General features: G+C 38.9%; 1 protein-coding gene across 5 annotated transcripts in view; it reads left to right on the top strand.

Annotated features, from left to right (window-relative positions):
- The window catches only part of col11a1a (collagen, type XI, alpha 1a), a 68,668-nt gene that overhangs the window by 10,813 nt on the left and 40,415 nt on the right, over nucleotides 1-17,440 (top strand). The window contains exons 5-23 of one of the 5 annotated variants that reach the window (XM_086306979.1): nucleotides 3,612-3,734; nucleotides 5,109-5,201; nucleotides 5,905-6,066; nucleotides 6,285-6,383; nucleotides 7,764-8,048; nucleotides 9,214-9,279; nucleotides 9,606-9,647; nucleotides 9,763-9,825; nucleotides 11,767-11,841; nucleotides 11,975-12,058; nucleotides 12,811-12,867; nucleotides 13,751-13,804; nucleotides 13,910-13,963; nucleotides 14,932-14,985; nucleotides 15,103-15,156; nucleotides 16,007-16,060; nucleotides 16,478-16,522; nucleotides 16,723-16,776; nucleotides 16,871-16,915. In XM_086306979.1, the coding sequence (XP_086163105.1) occupies nucleotides 3,612-3,734; nucleotides 5,109-5,201; nucleotides 5,905-6,066; nucleotides 6,285-6,383; nucleotides 7,764-8,048; nucleotides 9,214-9,279; nucleotides 9,606-9,647; nucleotides 9,763-9,825; nucleotides 11,767-11,841; nucleotides 11,975-12,058; nucleotides 12,811-12,867; nucleotides 13,751-13,804; nucleotides 13,910-13,963; nucleotides 14,932-14,985; nucleotides 15,103-15,156; nucleotides 16,007-16,060; nucleotides 16,478-16,522; nucleotides 16,723-16,776; nucleotides 16,871-16,915 (1,563 nt within the window). The remainder of the gene's footprint in view (nucleotides 1-3,611; nucleotides 3,735-5,108; nucleotides 5,202-5,904; nucleotides 6,067-6,284; nucleotides 6,384-7,763; nucleotides 8,049-9,213; nucleotides 9,280-9,605; nucleotides 9,648-9,762; nucleotides 9,826-11,766; nucleotides 11,842-11,974; nucleotides 12,059-12,810; nucleotides 12,868-13,750; nucleotides 13,805-13,909; nucleotides 13,964-14,931; nucleotides 14,986-15,102; nucleotides 15,157-16,006; nucleotides 16,061-16,477; nucleotides 16,523-16,722; nucleotides 16,777-16,870; nucleotides 16,916-17,440) is intronic. The other 4 variants (XM_086306975.1, XM_086306977.1, XM_086306976.1 and 1 more) reach the window with 4 other exon arrangements.

Below are 17,440 nucleotides of genomic sequence, written 5' to 3'. Positions count from 1 at the left end.
GGGTGATTTAAGTGTCTGATTACATTTGTTATGGTATTTGCTTTTGTGACAACAGATGCAGTTTACATTGGCAAACTTTGTGTCTGCACACACAGTGAAGAGCTTCCATGCTAACGACATGTTAGCATGTGGCTGTGAGTGCTGTGAGCGTGCACACGTGTGGATGTTGCGCATGCCTGAAACAGACCGCCTTGAACAATTTGGAAATCAGTTGATTGTGGTCCCTGGCTGGTTGATCAGTGCATCTCCGTTTCTTAGTCTTGTATTTTGCTTTAACTTCTTTGCCAAAGCCCTTTGTGAAAGTGGATTTTTTTCAAAGGCATTACATAACTTTACTATTTTGGTAGCATGGGATGCTTCACAAGGTGGATAAAGCAGGTATAGAGTAGCAAACTGATTTCTACAAGGACTGACAAGTATCAGCTGTTGATCTTAGTCCCACTGCTCTTATTCATGCCCTCCCTTTTCTTATTGACCTCTAACAGTGCAGTCATTAATGTATAACCTCATGGGCTTGCTTCCATGCTGCACAGAGGTATTCTGTAGCCAGGAGGGGCATATTTTGGAGTTCTGGCTTTACTCCAAGTTGCTTTGGCTTTTTTCACCCCTTTTTTTCTCAGCAGTCCACATTAGAAGACAGGCTTAGAACTGTGGTGTAACTCTTCCCAGGTGTTTCCCAGTACAAAACATCTTTTACCATCCCAGCTGCTCTCTCTAAATCCCCGTCTGTCTCTGGAGCCCTCAGGGTGTTACTTTCCAGATTTAATATTAGTTTCTCTCTTACCTTGTCTTGGTTTTGTGGTTTGGCTCTTGTTTGTAATGCAGGTCTGCAGCAGTCTTATTATTTACTGGAAAGACATTTTAATGAACCGTTAAAGGAAGAAGCTGTCTGTGGGATTTCGGTTTATACCTGAGAGATGAAAGAAGAACTTGGCAGGTATATTGATGATGAGATGATTCATATAGATTTGCTTCAACATTTATCATCCCAGCAGTCTCCAAGAATAAAATCTTAAATTTAATTTAAAATGTTTTTATCTATTAAAACTTTACTGGTGTTCTTGATTGTGAATGCCCATCTTTGATCATTTTTTTTCTAATTATAACTATTGTTGAATATGTTGGTCATGACGCAGTCAGAAGTTTACTAATTGTGCTGAGCTGGTTTTGAGTGAGAACACCATGTCTCCACAACCTATTTGTGTGCAGAAGGGTGGCTCTCAGACGTGGACTAATTACAGCTGACTCAAATCAGGGTTCAAGCATTCACTGTTGGTCTTATGGTGACACATGTGAGGTAATACATGTCAGCTTGATTCAGGAGAAAGCTTGATCTTACCTTTTTTTATTGAGTCCCCTCCCCCAAAACACTTGGACTGAGGCACACACAAATCTCTTTCCAGGCTTGATTTATAGCTGTTCAATGATCATTATACAAGTAAAATTTTGATTTAATGAACAATATGGCAAATGTCTTCAAATGATAACACAAGTTAATTTTTTATTTGTAAATGTATACACAGACAGGTATGTTAAATCAAACTAAACAAAAAGACATCACCCTTAAGCTTTATAAATGTGTGTTTGGGCTCTGTGTCTGGCATTTTGCTGCTATTGTTTGTCTCCATTTGTGTCCTTAGAGGGAAGAGACCGGACCTTGGTACTGAGTGGTTACTAAAAGCTTAGTTGTGTGGTATCTTTCAGACACTGTGGGTACAGCTATTTAATTGTCCCACTGTGCGATCCAAGAGTGTGGCTACTAAAATGTAATATATGTAGTGTAATGACTTGGCATGAGCAGAAATGTTGTGACTAGCCTAATAAAACAGAAAGTTTGAATTAGGCATGACAGATAAGATCAGATGTTTGGCAGTCCAAGGAATGGAGCAACTGCAGTAGCTAGAAGAACCAGAGACAGAGAAGATGCTTTCTATGGTACATCAGATAGACTTTTGTGTGCAGTTGCAGTGTGTTTAACTTTAAACTGACAGTATGAGGTTTAATTTTTACAAATGCATTCCTACATTCAGAAACATAGGCAGGATTCTCTGGACTGCCAAAGTGATGCAGTCAAACACGATGCGGATGGATCGTTATACACGGAGCAAGCCCTAACACATTGATGTTTATTCTGAGGTACATGTCAAGGATTCCATAGATCTGTTTTTTTAACAAAAGGAGAGTTCATGCATGCACACACAAACGTGCACACAGACACACAAACACATTCTCCTGCCAAGTTTCAGCTTCCTTGATTCCTCTTCTGTCTGACTTCCAATACTCTGTTCTGCTCTTCGACCTATAGTGCCTCTGCTGACACAGATATGTTGGGATTGTACCTGTGAGCTGCCTCAGATCCAACACCCTTCACCCAGCCATTGGTTCAGTGGTGGTGTAGCGTGTAGATGCACAAAGTCAGTCTGCAGAGACTCAGTTCAAGCAGTTCTAGACGCCAAAGAAAAAAACTGTTTGATTTGGCTATAAGACCAAGGGCTTGGCAGTGCTGGAGTGGTGTCAAGCGTTGCGGTATCCGGTCACACAGTAAACATTCATAAATCATGTTTGAAATCTACCTTTGTTTGTGTTTTAGGAACTTAAAACTGTGTGCAATACAAATTTTGCTTAATTGGTTGTCTTTATTTAGCGGTCAGCTGAGCTGTAACACAATTGCCTTTCGACACTCACTACAATCGACTTTATGGGTAAACATGTCGTCTTGTGGGTTTGCTAGGCAAATCAGAAAATACTGAGTTTGAGTCAGATAGCTGGCTGACTTGTGAACAAGGATTCGAGGGGAAACAAAGATTCTTGTGTTTGCTTTTTACGTACCCAACATTTTTGGCAAATATGTTTTTTATTTTTTGAAGTGGTGTAAAAAAGCTGTGTGCTGTGGCAGGATATGAAGTTAGAATTAAATGATCAAAACCACAAATGACACTTAAATTTTATTTTTCTCAATGTATATTCCCTGTGCACATGTGATAAGGCATATGTGGGATAAAAACAGAAATACTGCATTGCCAGGATTGTTTGCATTTCATTTTCTTATCTTTCGTTCACTATAGTTGTTGTACTGAGTATAAAGTCTTTTATATTTATAGTAAAACACACGACTACACCAGGTGTTTCTTGTGTCTTGATGATACTCGTTTATTTATTTTTCCTGAGGTAAAATCCAGTGCTGATAACAATAATTTCCCAGTGTCTGAACTCGGTTTCCTCCCTGCGCCTTGTCGGTGTGGATTCTGTGGTCTGTGCTTCAAGCTGTTTAATCATACAAGACTCTACTCTGCCAGACTCTATAAGTGTCTATAATTTAAGATTTTCATTTATTCCACTTTACACAGTGTGTGTGGATGTTGTGTGAGTCTGTGAGCAAGATGAGGCATGACCCTCATGCCAGTAGGCCTGGGTACAGCATTGCCTTGTCAGGGAGGTAGTGATCAGGTTTCATAATCCTTTAGGGAGTTGTCAGTACTAGTAATATTCATGCAAATTAACATGCAACGAAATAAGGATTTCAGATGTTGACTGTATATTTTTAAAGCTGGCAAAGAAATTCATGTGTGGTAGAAATTTGCTTATTTTTTCTGTTTTTCTGTTTTCTGCAGGGGGACATCCAGCAGCTTCTGATTGTAGAGGATCCCAAAGCAGCATACGACTACTGTGAACATTACAGCCCAGACTGTGACACTGCCCTCAGCGATTCTTTGCAGGCACAGGAGCCAGAAGAGGTCAGGCAACCACCAGGGAGGGTGGTGGAGATTCCACAAATCAACCATAGTAGCTAACATAAAAATAGGAATATAAACTAAACTGTGACAGAGGAGGGGCTTAGATGTTTTAAAGCCTTAATTACCCTTCTTTTTATATTTTAATGTATTAAAATAAATTCGATATTGGGAAATACTCCCCAGGGTAAAGTGCAATGCTTTGACTTGATCTTTCACTGTTTCACAAACCTAAAGGTTTATGATCCTGGAGAATCAGTTCATCATTTGCACTAGAGTGATGCATGCTGACATACCGACAGACATGCAAAGCTGTTAGGATTTAATAATCATGACTAAAACTTATACTACTACTGCAATGTTGTATTTTTGTTGCAGACTATACAAATAAGGAGTAAAAGAGTACTGATTGGCTGATTTTCCATTTGTGTTCAGTACAATACAGATATATTTATCCAACACATCCATGAATTTTCGGTTATCTGGAGCTGTCCAAAACCTGCCCTTTATTTTTTCACATACTCAGAAAGATGCCATAAATTGCACTATTGATTATTCATTGGTGAATACACAGTCATGTCAGAAGCTGCTGTACATCTGGCCACAGCGATGTCCTGGAAGGTGTATTTGTACCTTAAGGGCCAATATAAGTGTGATCTACCTGTTTTTGATCAATTAGTAACTGCTAAAAGAAATTCTACCTGCCTTAATATTTTAATCATTTAACCATGAAGGCATCATGTTGAGACTGCAAATTAAAGTTCAAAAGTCACCATCACTCCTTAATAAGGAACTGCTATATAATAGTTCCACTTTTATTTTTTTTAATCAGACCAGGTATTCCAGCTGATCTTAGAAGTCCTGTCGTGTATAATTTACATGACTTCTGTGAGAAATTTCTATTACGATGTCCCTGAAATGCTGCTTGTAATTTAGTCTCTGTTGTTTTTCTCTGTTTTATGAGATTTGACACCATCCCCACCTGTTTGCTTGTAGGTCAAACCTGTATTGCTAGATTCAGTATTAGTTTCCTAAAATAAGACTACTATTTAATTTAGCAACTCGTTGTTATTTGAAGACCATCATAAAAAATATTAGCTATAAAATATACATATAATTTTCATGCATACACTATAATGGAATATAACATTGCATTACATTGTGTGTCTTGTAGCAGTTCAGATAATGCTTAATGTAGTTGAACTGTCAACACCTTACCTCAAGCATATTTTCTAACTGTTTGCTGTTTAAACACATCGGATGATGAAGCTGATTTAAATTATGTGTGTCATTTTCTTGTTGAAAGAAGTTGAAAGAAGATGTGTCTTGCTATTGCTAACATGAAAACCTCTCTCCCTCCTCTGTCATCCTCTCCAGTACACTACTGATGATTTAGATTACTCTGTGTTTGATGAGTATTCAGAGGGAACGACAGAAACCAGTCCAACCTATGATGATTTTGAGCCGCAGGTAAATGGAAAAAGCGAAGGACAAGATGTTTTTGCGCTGTCTCATTTAGATTTTGGTTCTTTCGTGTATTGTCTCCGTGTCCCACTGTTATGTTTACATTCATGTCAAAGCTAAAAAGGTCGACTTGCCCTGCGACATGAAAATATTGAGATCATGCCCTTAGTGTGCAGTACTGCAGGTGTAAATTTGAATGTGGATGCAAACATACACAGTGTGCTAGTCCTGTCTTGTCTGTCTACAGCCTTCTCTTGGAATGCCATCTGCTTTAAGTGAATTTCCAGCATATCTTTGAAAGTACTGTATACACTGTGGAATATCAGCAACTCTGTACTCTTCTGTGGATTTCATATCTATGCATTTATTTATTTGTTTTTTGTGCGCTTGTGCCTGACTGTGTCCTAAAATCGTTCCTGTGTGTCACATGAACAGCTCAGTCCTTGATTGTTGTACAGCACCCTGTTCTACCCAACTGTCACGCAGTAGTATTAACATGATCAGGGCTCCAGTTGCAGCCCTTTTTAGTTGATCTGCATGAACAATATGTAAAGTGATACGTGCAGACCAAGTACTGTGTATCCAGCTGCTTCTGGAAACACAATTGTATTGAAAAAATACTGTACATCAATCAAGGAGTGTGGCTTCAAATCATTTCCATTTTCCATTTTCCATGTTTGGTATTATTTATCACCGTCACCTCTTCCAGAGAAAGAAACGTAGTCTGTCCTCGAAAAAGAAGATGACCAGAAAGCCCCCCAGTAAAACTAAGCCCAAGCCCTTAAAAGCTAAAAAGTATTCCACTAAGAAGAAACATCAGATGCCTGGCTACCAGGCTACAGCACCGGAGCAACACCGAGGCGATATTAGGGTAAAAATTCATTTCGAGATTAGAGAACATCCCATCAAGATCTTCCCGCCCTGAATTCAGAAGGGAAAATCTGTGATGGCAGATTTCAGCCTCGCTAACCTTCTCAGTGTAGAGGTAGCAGCGACTTCAGTCAGCTTGAGAAGACCTCAGCAAATAACCTCTAGTCTGAGCTTTTATGCTAACCTTTATTCTTCTTTGCTTTTTTCAACATGACTCAGATAAACAATTTAGAAGGAGATTACAATACAGACATTGACTACGGAACTGTAGATGGTACTCACACTCAGTCCCCCTTTGCCACGAGTGGACCCTATGAGGTAATTTTCAACTCACTTCTGTGTTAGTTATTTTGGGGAGTATGAACCAGGATTTTACCCAAGGAAGTGCCTGGTATGATATGACAAAGACATGGAGATTCAAGTCAGTGAATCTCTGTCTTTTGACCTTTGAATTGATGGACAGAGGATAATTTTAAATGCTTAAAAACAAAAATACACACACACAAACACACAAACATATATATACATATATATTAGTGCTGTCAGTGTTGATCTCATAAAAATTACGCTGTAACCGCATTAACGTGGCAAATCTCCATTAGCGAGGATTGCCCCGTTTGTGGGGCTGCACGGCGTCAACGGGTTAGCTTGGTTAGCTCGTATATATACATATGTGTGTGTGTGTGTATATATATATATATATACATATGTGTGTGTGTTTGTATGGCAGAAGCTGTGTCATCCAAAAATACTGATTGTAAATTATTTAGCAGAGATTATCTGCTAAACAAAAAATAAAATTTCCTGTTGTCCATCACAACATGAGCCTTGTGTTGGTCACTATTTGTTCTTATTACCTTGAAAAGAACTATGATCAAAAGGCTTAACGCTCACAGCCAGCTATGACTGTGCATTGTATACTGCAGTTTTTGACAAAGTTGATGTGATTATTTTAATGCTTAATTTGCCTAAATGTCCACAGCAAGTGTAATTGCATCCACTTTGTCTTGCTCTAGAACTAAATCCACAGCGATCACCACTGTGTTTGAAAAGCACTATTGTGCCAGGTAATCGTGGTTGTGGTGAAAATCGCTGTGGCTAAAACATTTTAATAGAAATTGATTTGCTAATTTTGATTTTATTTGCGTTTCAGTTACTTCACTTCAAATAATTTGATGTTTTTGCAAGTTGCTGATGTCTTTAGTGACATCTGTTTGAGCCTTTCTTTGCTTTTTGCATCAGTATGCCATTTACAGAACGGCCATACGATGAGAGAGAAAAGCAGGCTCGGATAACATCAAGCCTTTCTTTATATCTATGATTGCCAAACTGATAATGATTATGTTTTGTTATCATGGTAACACTTTATTTATTCCTTTTTTTCTGGTATAACAAGTAAATTTATTGAAATACATATATCACAGTACTTGGCTGTAATGGAGTGATATATTGAAGAGTGAAAAGAGTGTAGTTGTTTTTCTCACATTAAAGATAATCTAAGATTGACAATATGGTATTCAAAATAAGTGAAGTGTTACCATTTCTTTTCTTTTCTGCATTTCCTGTTGAATGAACTTGCAATTTTCTTTAATAACATCTTAAAATGGATTATTTTACCTCAGTCGCTTAACTAACATTGTCATTTCCTTGGTTGCTCACTATTATCCCCACCCCCTTGGCTTGGTTAACACATGAAAGGCTGAGGAGGAAGATGTTGTCGGTGCATATGTCACCGAGGCCACTCACGTTGCTCCAGAGCCCACCGTTGTTGCAGAAGCACAGGACACCTTGGATACTGGTGCGGACGCATATGACTTTAAGGAGTATGACCTAAACCAGTATGACTTGGGCGAGGTTGACAGCAGGTTGTATGATTATGGGGCGTATGATGAGTATGGCACAGCCCTGCCTAAACCTGAGGCGACCTACGATGATGAGGTGGGGCCTGGGGTCGCTGCTGAAACCGATGTTTCGGAGAGTACTGTAAGTATCACACCCGGACCTGGTGACTGACGGGTGTGCGCATGAACAGCATGCATTAGAGACTCTGTGTGTCGTGGTTTCACTTAGTCCTTCAGTGCACGTCTTCTTTGTTTGTTGCTTGGCATGGGAAATGCGTCATTGACACGTTAAGTGTGGAATCAGGTGATCTGCTGCTGTTTCAACAGTGTGTGTCTGGTGATTCAGCGGTCATAGGGACTATGCATGCATCTATTTCGCTATAGTTTTTGTTATTAAGGTGGATTTCTATTTAACATAGCACAGACACTTATTCCATACACATCTTTTAATCAGTGTATGCTGACCCAGCCTACACCCACTGATACCAAACAAGGCCTATTGCACCTCCCTACCCACCTCATCTTTCAGCAGCTGGCTGTGATCCCTCCCTCTGCTCGTCTCACTGTGGACTGCAATTAGCCTATAAATCGTAGGCAGCTGTCTGCATAGTGCACCCACACAGTTGTAAAGAACATGCAGACTTTACTAATCAACAGTTTGTCACAGTATGTTATTTAGTCAGTATAAAGACCATATAAATTAACATAACTCCTCATTTTGTGTCTATGTTGGAAAATTTGGCCCCAACTTTGTGCTAAATGTACACAACCAGACTCCATTAAGTGCATTATGTGTCTGTGCGCCTTTGGGTATTGATACTGTAGAATGTTAAGATGAGGCCTTATATGCCTTTTACTACCCATCTCACACACAGCTCACCCAGACTTGCACCTTCTAATCTCACCACACCTTCTCCACCTCCATAAGGAAGAACTTACTCATATTATACATTTGTTATGTTCAGCTACTCATGTGTATTTGCTAAATTGCAATGTTGGAAAAATAATGGGAAATAAAATATACTAAATTTACATAGATAACCGCTGGTATGTTATATTGGGTGATCATTTATTAACCACACTGCTCAGTGACGATGCAATGACAGCACGACTCCATTTCAAGCATGCAGAGGTCCGTTGTCGCTCATGAGGATTACCCTTCTTCTTTGTTAGTGTTTGTTAATGTCTCGCTTTGTATTATCCATGATTTACTTAGTCTAGTGCTATTTGTACCTGTGGAGAATAACTGCTCCATGGTTTAGCTTTACATTTATAAAACTGCCTCCACTTTTCTTGCTTAACTGCAGGTCGCTGGTTCCGTAGCAGGCTTTGGACAGAAGGGAGAGAAGGGCGAGCCGGCTGTGATTGAACCTGTAAGCTCCAAAAAGTCGATAATTGTCCAAATATTATGACTTATTATCACTTTCCTGGTACACATATTTTTTAGAAAAATGTTATTCTCAGAGCGAGCAGTCTCACTTTTATTAGAACTTTAAATCATATTAAACCCAAACGAAATAGTGACAAACCCAAACCACAGTTTTATTTATATACTTCTTTAAAGATCCCATTGCAGTGCTATCTTAACATCTCCAGAACACAATTTTTTCCTATTATTATCTAATCTGGAACTTATCTATGATACTGCTTTTGCATATCCCACTATTTGTGGTGATAAACACTTTGCTTGTATTTTAAGGGCATGCTAATTGAAGGACCAGCAGGACCCCCCGGCCCAGCAGTGAGTATATTTTTTTGGGAAAAAAAGAGACCTAATTATGCGAAATTATCAACTCTTGTCAGAATTTCCTGAGTTGACACTCCGTTGGTCTGCTAACTTTGTTTTGCTTATTCAGGGTCTTCCAGGACCAGCAGGCCTACAAGGACCCCCAGGCACCTCTGGAGATCCTGGGGACAGGGTAGGTTTATCATTTATGTCTCCAAGCTCATAGTTTTTTATGTGGATTTACTCTGAATTCTGAATTCAACTATGTTCTTTCCGGTTATACTCTTTCAGAAAATGAATGTCTGGACAGCTTAATAGACACTCCGAATTAGTGAAATTATTTTGTTATAGGTTCATTTATTGGTAGACTTCATTTACGCGTTGAAGAATAACGATCTGTGTCAGTGTTTTATATGTGAAAGGAAGGCAGTGTGAGGAATAGAAATTTTATAGCACACTAATTGCATTGAAAACTGCATTGAGAATAATACTGAATGAACTGTGTGTAGCTTACCATTAAAAGTTAATATGAATATCAAACACTAGTGATCTTGGGGGCATTACTTGTGCTACACACAGTTCACTGAAATTAAACTTCTTGTTGTAAGAATGGTTAAAAGCAAGTTTTAGCACATTCAAACTCTGACAGTCATTCATTTCTACAATAGTGCACTTGAAAGTGTATTAATAGATTATTGTCAGTAGACAGAAATAGTCTTGAGCTGTTATTTTCACTTCCTTGCTGCTCATCATTAGCATAAGCAGCAATAGCCAAGGTGAGTGAGACTATACCTGAGATGTAAAGTATTGTTATAAAAGTCTTAAAACCAACTGTTCCACAGTTCTGCTGCACGCTCACACATGTGCACAAATACGGCTAAAAAGAAAAGATGGAAAAAAGGTTGTTAGTTTTGGATTGCAGATGGTTGTGTTGCTCACCGATGGACACTCCTAGTATCTGTGCAATTAAGCATTTATGTTAATGATATGAATAGAAATAGCACAATATAAGATTAAAACTTAAACTAAAAAGGAGCAAAAAAAGTAATAAATCACCTGAGTAGAGATTCAGTAGTTTTGTGTGTCCAACATCAAACTAGTCTATATATATTGTAAAGTTGACATCTTCTTGTTGCCATCTATACACCTAAACAGTGTCCCGAATGTAAATAGTATAGTTTTGATGCTGTCATGACACAGCCTGTCTACAGACATATGGACAAACAAACACGCAGCAAATTGCTGTGAATCCTGGTATAGCAGGTATCTGCGCGTCTGCCTTTTTGCCGTGATGACACACACATACACAGACACATGATTACAGCCACACTAGCTACATCAGTGTGTCGGGTAAAAATTGTAATTTTGTAGCTCAGATAAAGATACTTATTATGTAGTTACAGATGGACAGAAAATGTAAAAAATGTCAAACAGGGCTGTAATCTGGGAAGAGGAAAAAAGTACTCAGTGAGGGTCAGTGTAACCCATCTTTGACCAGAGCCTTAATCTGAACATGAACTATGCAGTTTAGTTAAAATCTATAGATCGACAGAGAGATATATAAACACCCAGCAAATTAGTAAAGGCAATCATTTTGTTTAAGTGTCAACACACACACATACAGAGTCACAGGGTGCACTGATGAAAGTGCAGAGCATATAGATAATTATGTTTTTACATTTTGTATAAATTTGCTTTCCACCCCCTCGTGTTTGAGTCATTTTAGCGATCTGTACCATCATAAATTCTTGAATTCAGCCAAAATATAAATGGTAGTACATACAAAGATTCAATTCCATTCAATTCAATTTTATTTCTATAGCACCAAATCACAACAAAAGTCGCTTCAAGGCGCTTTATATTTTTCCAGTAGATCGCACAATAATAGATACAGAGAAAAACCCAACAATCCTATGACCCCCTATGAGCAAGCACTTTGGCGACAGTGGCAACAAAGATGTGACAAAGTCCACAGGAAACTGCCAGAGAGCTTTTGCCACAACTGATTTGCTAATGGTTAGATGTTATAAACATAACCAGCTATGGAAATGTATTTTTTACACTTTTTTCACGTGCCATAATTTGTTTTCAATGTTGATGCTATTAATAATTTTTTGCCTCTTCTGTATCACAGGGTCCTCCTGGACGCCCTGGTCTGCCTGGTGCTGACGGTTTGCCGGGGCCCCCTGGTACCATGCTGATGCTTCCAGTAAGTGCTCATACAGCAGAACTACATTCCATCCAAACTTATCATATATCCATAACCAAGATCATTTTTAGGATATTGCGTAGTGATGACAGAGTGAGCTGAACAAAATGCGCTGTCTGTGTGTGTCCAACAGTTCCGTTTCGGCGGGGATGGTGAGAAGGGTCCAGTGGTGTCGGCCCAAGAAGCCCAGGCGCAGGCGATCCTTTCACAGGCTAGAGTAAGTAGAAACAACATTTTAAAAGCCACAGGGAAACCAAAAGGCTGTGGACAAACCCCTACCCCCTCTTGCTGGCTACATAGAGCTGTAGGGGGAAAGGAGGGGAAGGAAGACAGAGACAGCATTTTGGTGAGGAGGGGTTGTGCTGCATTTTGTTGTCCTTGTGGGGCTAAAAGGAGACATGCCGAGTGGGCTAAAGAGCAACAGCATGAAAAGGCCACTTTGAACAGGTGGACAGGCAGGAGAGACTGTTAAAAATACTTCAGGGGCTCAGCGTCTGTGGGTGGGCTAAGAAACAGGTGTAGTCTTTGCATCTTTGTGGAAGAGGAGATGGGCACTTAGAAAAAGAGACAATTCACTTTAGACCCAATAACTGAACAGGTAAACCGAATAATTGCTAAATCTGATTATTAAATGTTAAAGTCATCACAATGAGACAGCAACTGGAGGATGATAAAGAATGTTTACTGCAGTCCAGATGAGAGGCATCTCAGAATAGGATGTAGTGATCATGTAGTGTGAGCAGCGCCACAACTTTCTTAACCAAGACCAAAAAAAAGGATTATTAAGTGCAGACATGCCAGGATACTAGAAAACAGACTATCAAAATATGTAAAATGGGAAGGAAAATTCTGAAAAATGCATAAAGATATGCGTCATGTGCTGTTTATGCAGTTTGCAAAAAGTATTATGAATGTTTTTTTTGCCTCAGTGAAATTTGACCTTGCTCTTGTCTGTGCCCATACCTGCAGCTGGCTATGAGAGGACCCCCTGGGCCAATGGGTTTGACGGGAAGATCGGGGCCAGTGGTGAGTGAGAATTTATCCTGTGGAATTTATGCTGCAACACAGCTCTTCAATCTCTAAATATGTTTATTATTCATAGTTTTGTGTTTATTGTATTCATTAAAGTTGTCATTTACAGCCATTGTATATATCTGGAACAAGTATTCAAGATCAAGTTAATCAAATGCATATTTTTAAAAATGCAGTGTTTTATTAGATTGGATTATAAAATATCTTCTTTTGTTGCTTGTGCATTTTTCTTTGTACTGTTGGTACTAGAAGAAAGTACAATCAAATACAGAGTAGTACGTTTTTTTTGTTGCTCAGTGAAACAGAGGAAAAATACACATGTTAACAGCTGCTTTACATATTGCAACTGGGCAAACTTTTTTTTTCTTGGGCTTGTTGATACAAGATCCACAGCTTATCTCCAGGAAAAGACCCTACAAAAGACTTGCCCAGAGATGAATGCCAGATAAAACACCGATCTATCACTGTACCTGTATGTGTAATCTTAGGCCTCTGGTGCCAGCTAGACCTGGAGCTATCAGGCTAGTCTTGCAAATAAGTTTGAACTCTAACTTGGCACAAAGCGTTTAGAAGCTGATTGTTTGCAGCAAATAAAGATCAGCGTTTAAGCCAGGTGGATATAATCCATGATTCAAAAATCTGATAGGAGTGTCTTGCAGTTTATAATATCATATGTGCCAATTTGTGCTTAAAAATAATCGGTGCAGTGATGTTTATTTTGATGAGCATTGGTATATGGTTTGAGTGCTGTAAAATGTCGCCATCTGCTGTTTTTTTAAAGAACTGTTTTCCATAATCTTTCCTGAAGGAAACTGTGAAAAAAGCTTGAAAAGATGTGTATATATAAGCATGCTTGGTTTGTGTTCTCTTACTTTAGGGTCCACCTGGCATTTCTGGATTGAAAGGTGAAAGTGGAGACCCTGGTCCTCAGGTGAGGGATAAGTTATGACTTAATGAATGAGTGAAAACATTTCACACAAACTGAGAAACAAATAGTGCTGCTGATCACCAAACTGGTCCTCATGTGCTTTTACAGGGTCCTCGTGGCACCCAAGGTCCCCCAGGGCAGCCTGGCAAGGCAGGCAAGCGGGTGAGTGAACTCACTCACCTCCAGCACTCGCACTGCAGTGTGTGTGTGTGTGTGTGTGTGTGTGCTTGCATGCCTCTGTGTTTGTTGTGTGGTTGTTTGTACTTGTCGTCTCTCCTCAGTAGCTGAGAAGCTTATTTCCACTCCAACAAACAATTGCTTGAGATGTGCTTAAAGGCCTGTGGTCCCTCCAATCCTCGGATCAATGGCTGGGCAGTTAATCTGTCTGAAAATGCCAAAACATTAACACTGACTATGAATGTAGGGTGCAATTAGTGTCACGGTTCAGTCCCTCTGCAGGGCCAAACATCGTGACCTAATTGGATACTAATAAACATAAACCAGTCATTTGCAAGTTAGTAATACAAGCTTAATTAAAATGCAGGACCTTAGCTGATTTTAATGTCACAAAATGTGATTAAATATTGCTTAATTAAATAAACAGTATGCAAGCTAGTTATGTATGGATGCAGTGGATGAAATGTATCTTGCACTGTCATTTCTAACGTTTTCCCTAAAAACTAGTGAGGCAAGGAGGAGATAGAGTTAATAAGAGAAATGTAAGCTGCCCTTCAAAAATGAGTCAAATCTGAAAAATAAACATATTCTTTGGTTTTAATTCATTATTTACTGATTATAACAACCAAACAAATACTCATTTTCTTCATCTATCGGTAAGAATTTGCAACATCCAGGAAGCCAACTGGTTCACAGGAAGAGTAAATCTAAATGAAAAAACAAATATTGACATTTTATCTGATGATATAAATAGAACGTAGTCGCTGGTAGTTTTCTACAGAAATGAAAAAGGAGACTGATACTAAAATACAAAATAGAAAAGTGCGTGTTTTTAAAGCAGATATAACAAAAAAAAAATTATCTTACTTATCTAGAATCCCATAGTTATGTTCTGAACGTCTCCGCGGTATCAAAATCTGTGTTCATATTTTTAATCTCGCTTCTGTTTTAAGGGTCGTGCTGGAGCTGATGGTGCCCGTGGGATGCCTGGAGAATCAGGTTCTAAGGTACAAATGCTGCTACATAACATTTAAAGTTTATTTCACTAGAAAAGAGCAAATAGTGGAAGTGCTCTTGTCCATATAAAGATTGCTTTTGTAATATTGCGTACTGTTTCCTTACAGGGTGACAGAGGATTTGATGGACTTCCTGGGCTGCCTGGTGAAAAAGGACACAGGGTGAGCATAATATGGCACTTCATACGTTAAATCATGTGCAGTCTGCTCCTTTTGCAGAGCTCTCTGATTTAGAATAGCTGTGAGATTTATCCACTGAGAGTAAATATAAAACAGAGCATCGTTTGCCCGAGAAACAACTCTAGATGTTTTTGAGCAGGTGAACAAAACACTGCTTCCTCGTGTGATAAGTCACAAAACTGGCATTAAAACAAACTCTCTCAGTTATACAGGATTAGCCGTCTTAGATTACAATAATAACCAAAGGTTTGGATATCTTGGATCTCTTTTAGTTGGCTGTAGTGGGTGATGTAGTTTGGAATTTCAGTATCTTTCTAAGATCATGTTGAGTAACATCCTTAAATTTCAGTGTGCTGAGTGAAGAACTGTTATGCCAAGAGGTGAAAATGGATTAACAATTTATAATTTGCTACATGGCTTCCACTAATGTACCTGCATTAATCACGCACTGAAGCTCGGCAATTGGTTTGTACATTGAAAAATTACCAATGAAATCACTGTCGAGTACGACATCCTGCCTGTCACCTGGTTATTCAAAATCTGTGTTATGATGTCGTATTTGTTTCATTCCGAGCAATGGTTTATAGCATCAAAGGTTTGGTATGAAGGCTTTTACAGTATAGTGAGATGCAGCAGGAAGTGAAAACATAATGTGTTTAGTATGCAAGGATGAAGAAACAAAAAAGTAACCAGTGTTTGAAAGGACACTAATGTAGTTTTCAAATTAAAAGCTCCAACTAGAAAATTCTACAAAATAAATAAAAGAACATCATAATGTGAGATATTAACCTCAACCTGTGTGTCTTTCTGATCTCTTTCTTCTTTTTCTTAGGGAGAACCAGGACCAATGGGACCCCCAGGTGCCCCTGGAGAGGATGGACAGAGAGTAAATGCTTCCTCTTTTATCTCACAAATACCTGCACTCAGCTGAGATGCATCACCAACATACTTATTTAGATCAGATGTGCTTCACCAGCTCAGCCCTCAGGCAGCAGCAGCTGGGTTGAGACTGGGAACTGGGAACGAGGGGAGGTTGTGTCTAACCTTTTCTTCTTATGAAACTACCTTAACCAACTCCTGGCTGTTGGTGCATTCAGTTATGTTTGCAGTGGTTTAACATAAGCTGTAACTGATAGAGGATTTTGAGCACCTAAAATTAAAAGTGATGATTACTAATATATAATGCAAGATGCCACTGTTTACTTCCTGGTCTGGTTTATTTGAATTAATATGATAAACGCTAAAAGTTCCGTAAAGATCATTATATTTCATTTTCTCTGATTATGTCTGTTTCTTCCCTCAGGGCGAGGATGGAGAGATTGGGCCTCGAGGATTAGCTGGAGAGAGTGTAAGGCTCCTGGTTTTATTATATCATGCCATCCCAGATCTATGAAATTACAACAAGCTGCAACATGATCTTCCTTAAGTCATTTAAAAAAGCTAACACAAGCATCCAGCAGGGGCAGTAGTGCCCCTCTGACAATTATTCATGAATATTATGACCATAAAACAATTCTCAGTTTACTTGAACTCGTTTGTTCCTCATAGGGTCCAAGAGGTTTGCTGGGACCTCGTGGTCCTCCAGGACCCCCTGGATCACCTGTACGTACTCTGACTTTTACCATGTCCCCATGTAGTATCACTGCCTGCAATTAATATGATCGGTCACGAGTCTTGTTTAATGTGTCCTCTGCAGGGTGTTGCTGGAGTTGATGGTCCTCAAGGTCCAAAAGGAAACATGGTACAAACACAGCTTCCTCATTATTATAGTCACCAACATGTGACCATATCAGCTTTTAGTGCTGCAGATCTTCAGACCCTGGGCTGAACTCAGTGCGCATTGTTAAAGTTAACTTTTAGGTTGTAGAATGCACAGCTGTGAGATCAAAGGTTCAGTGCTCAGTTGTGAGTCTGCTGTGATCATTATATCTTAAAGATGTGTTAAAAGTTACATTATGTTAAGATAAATATATATAAATAACAACAACTTACAGAAATGTGTTATTAATAAGTTTTGCTGCTTTTGAGAATTAAATGTCCACCAAGAGTATAGCCTCTCTTTCATTTATTTCTGTCCTGGACTCCTAAGTAAACATGCTGCGGTATTTTAGGAAAGAGTGGAATTTTTTGGACTTTGCTTTTGTAACCAAAGTAAAATACATGAAGCTCACTAAAAAGGCAGCTATATTCCAGATTGGAGTATATGAAGCAGATTGGGAAAAGTAGGCATACCAAAATATTTCAATTAGTTAATTAAACTCTTCTG

The sequence above is a fragment of the Aulonocara sp. 'chitande type north' Nkhata Bay genome, linkage group LG9, assembly GCF_057382095.1.
Source record: "Aulonocara sp. 'chitande type north' Nkhata Bay isolate Kocher_YH1m ecotype deep benthic linkage group LG9, A_spYH_male_GT1.1, whole genome shotgun sequence".
In the NCBI taxonomy this organism is placed as follows: domain Eukaryota; kingdom Metazoa; phylum Chordata; class Actinopteri; order Cichliformes; family Cichlidae; genus Aulonocara; species Aulonocara sp. 'chitande type north' Nkhata Bay.
Note: the sequence above shows the minus strand (reverse complement) of the source record. Positions and strands in the feature narration are given on the sequence as shown.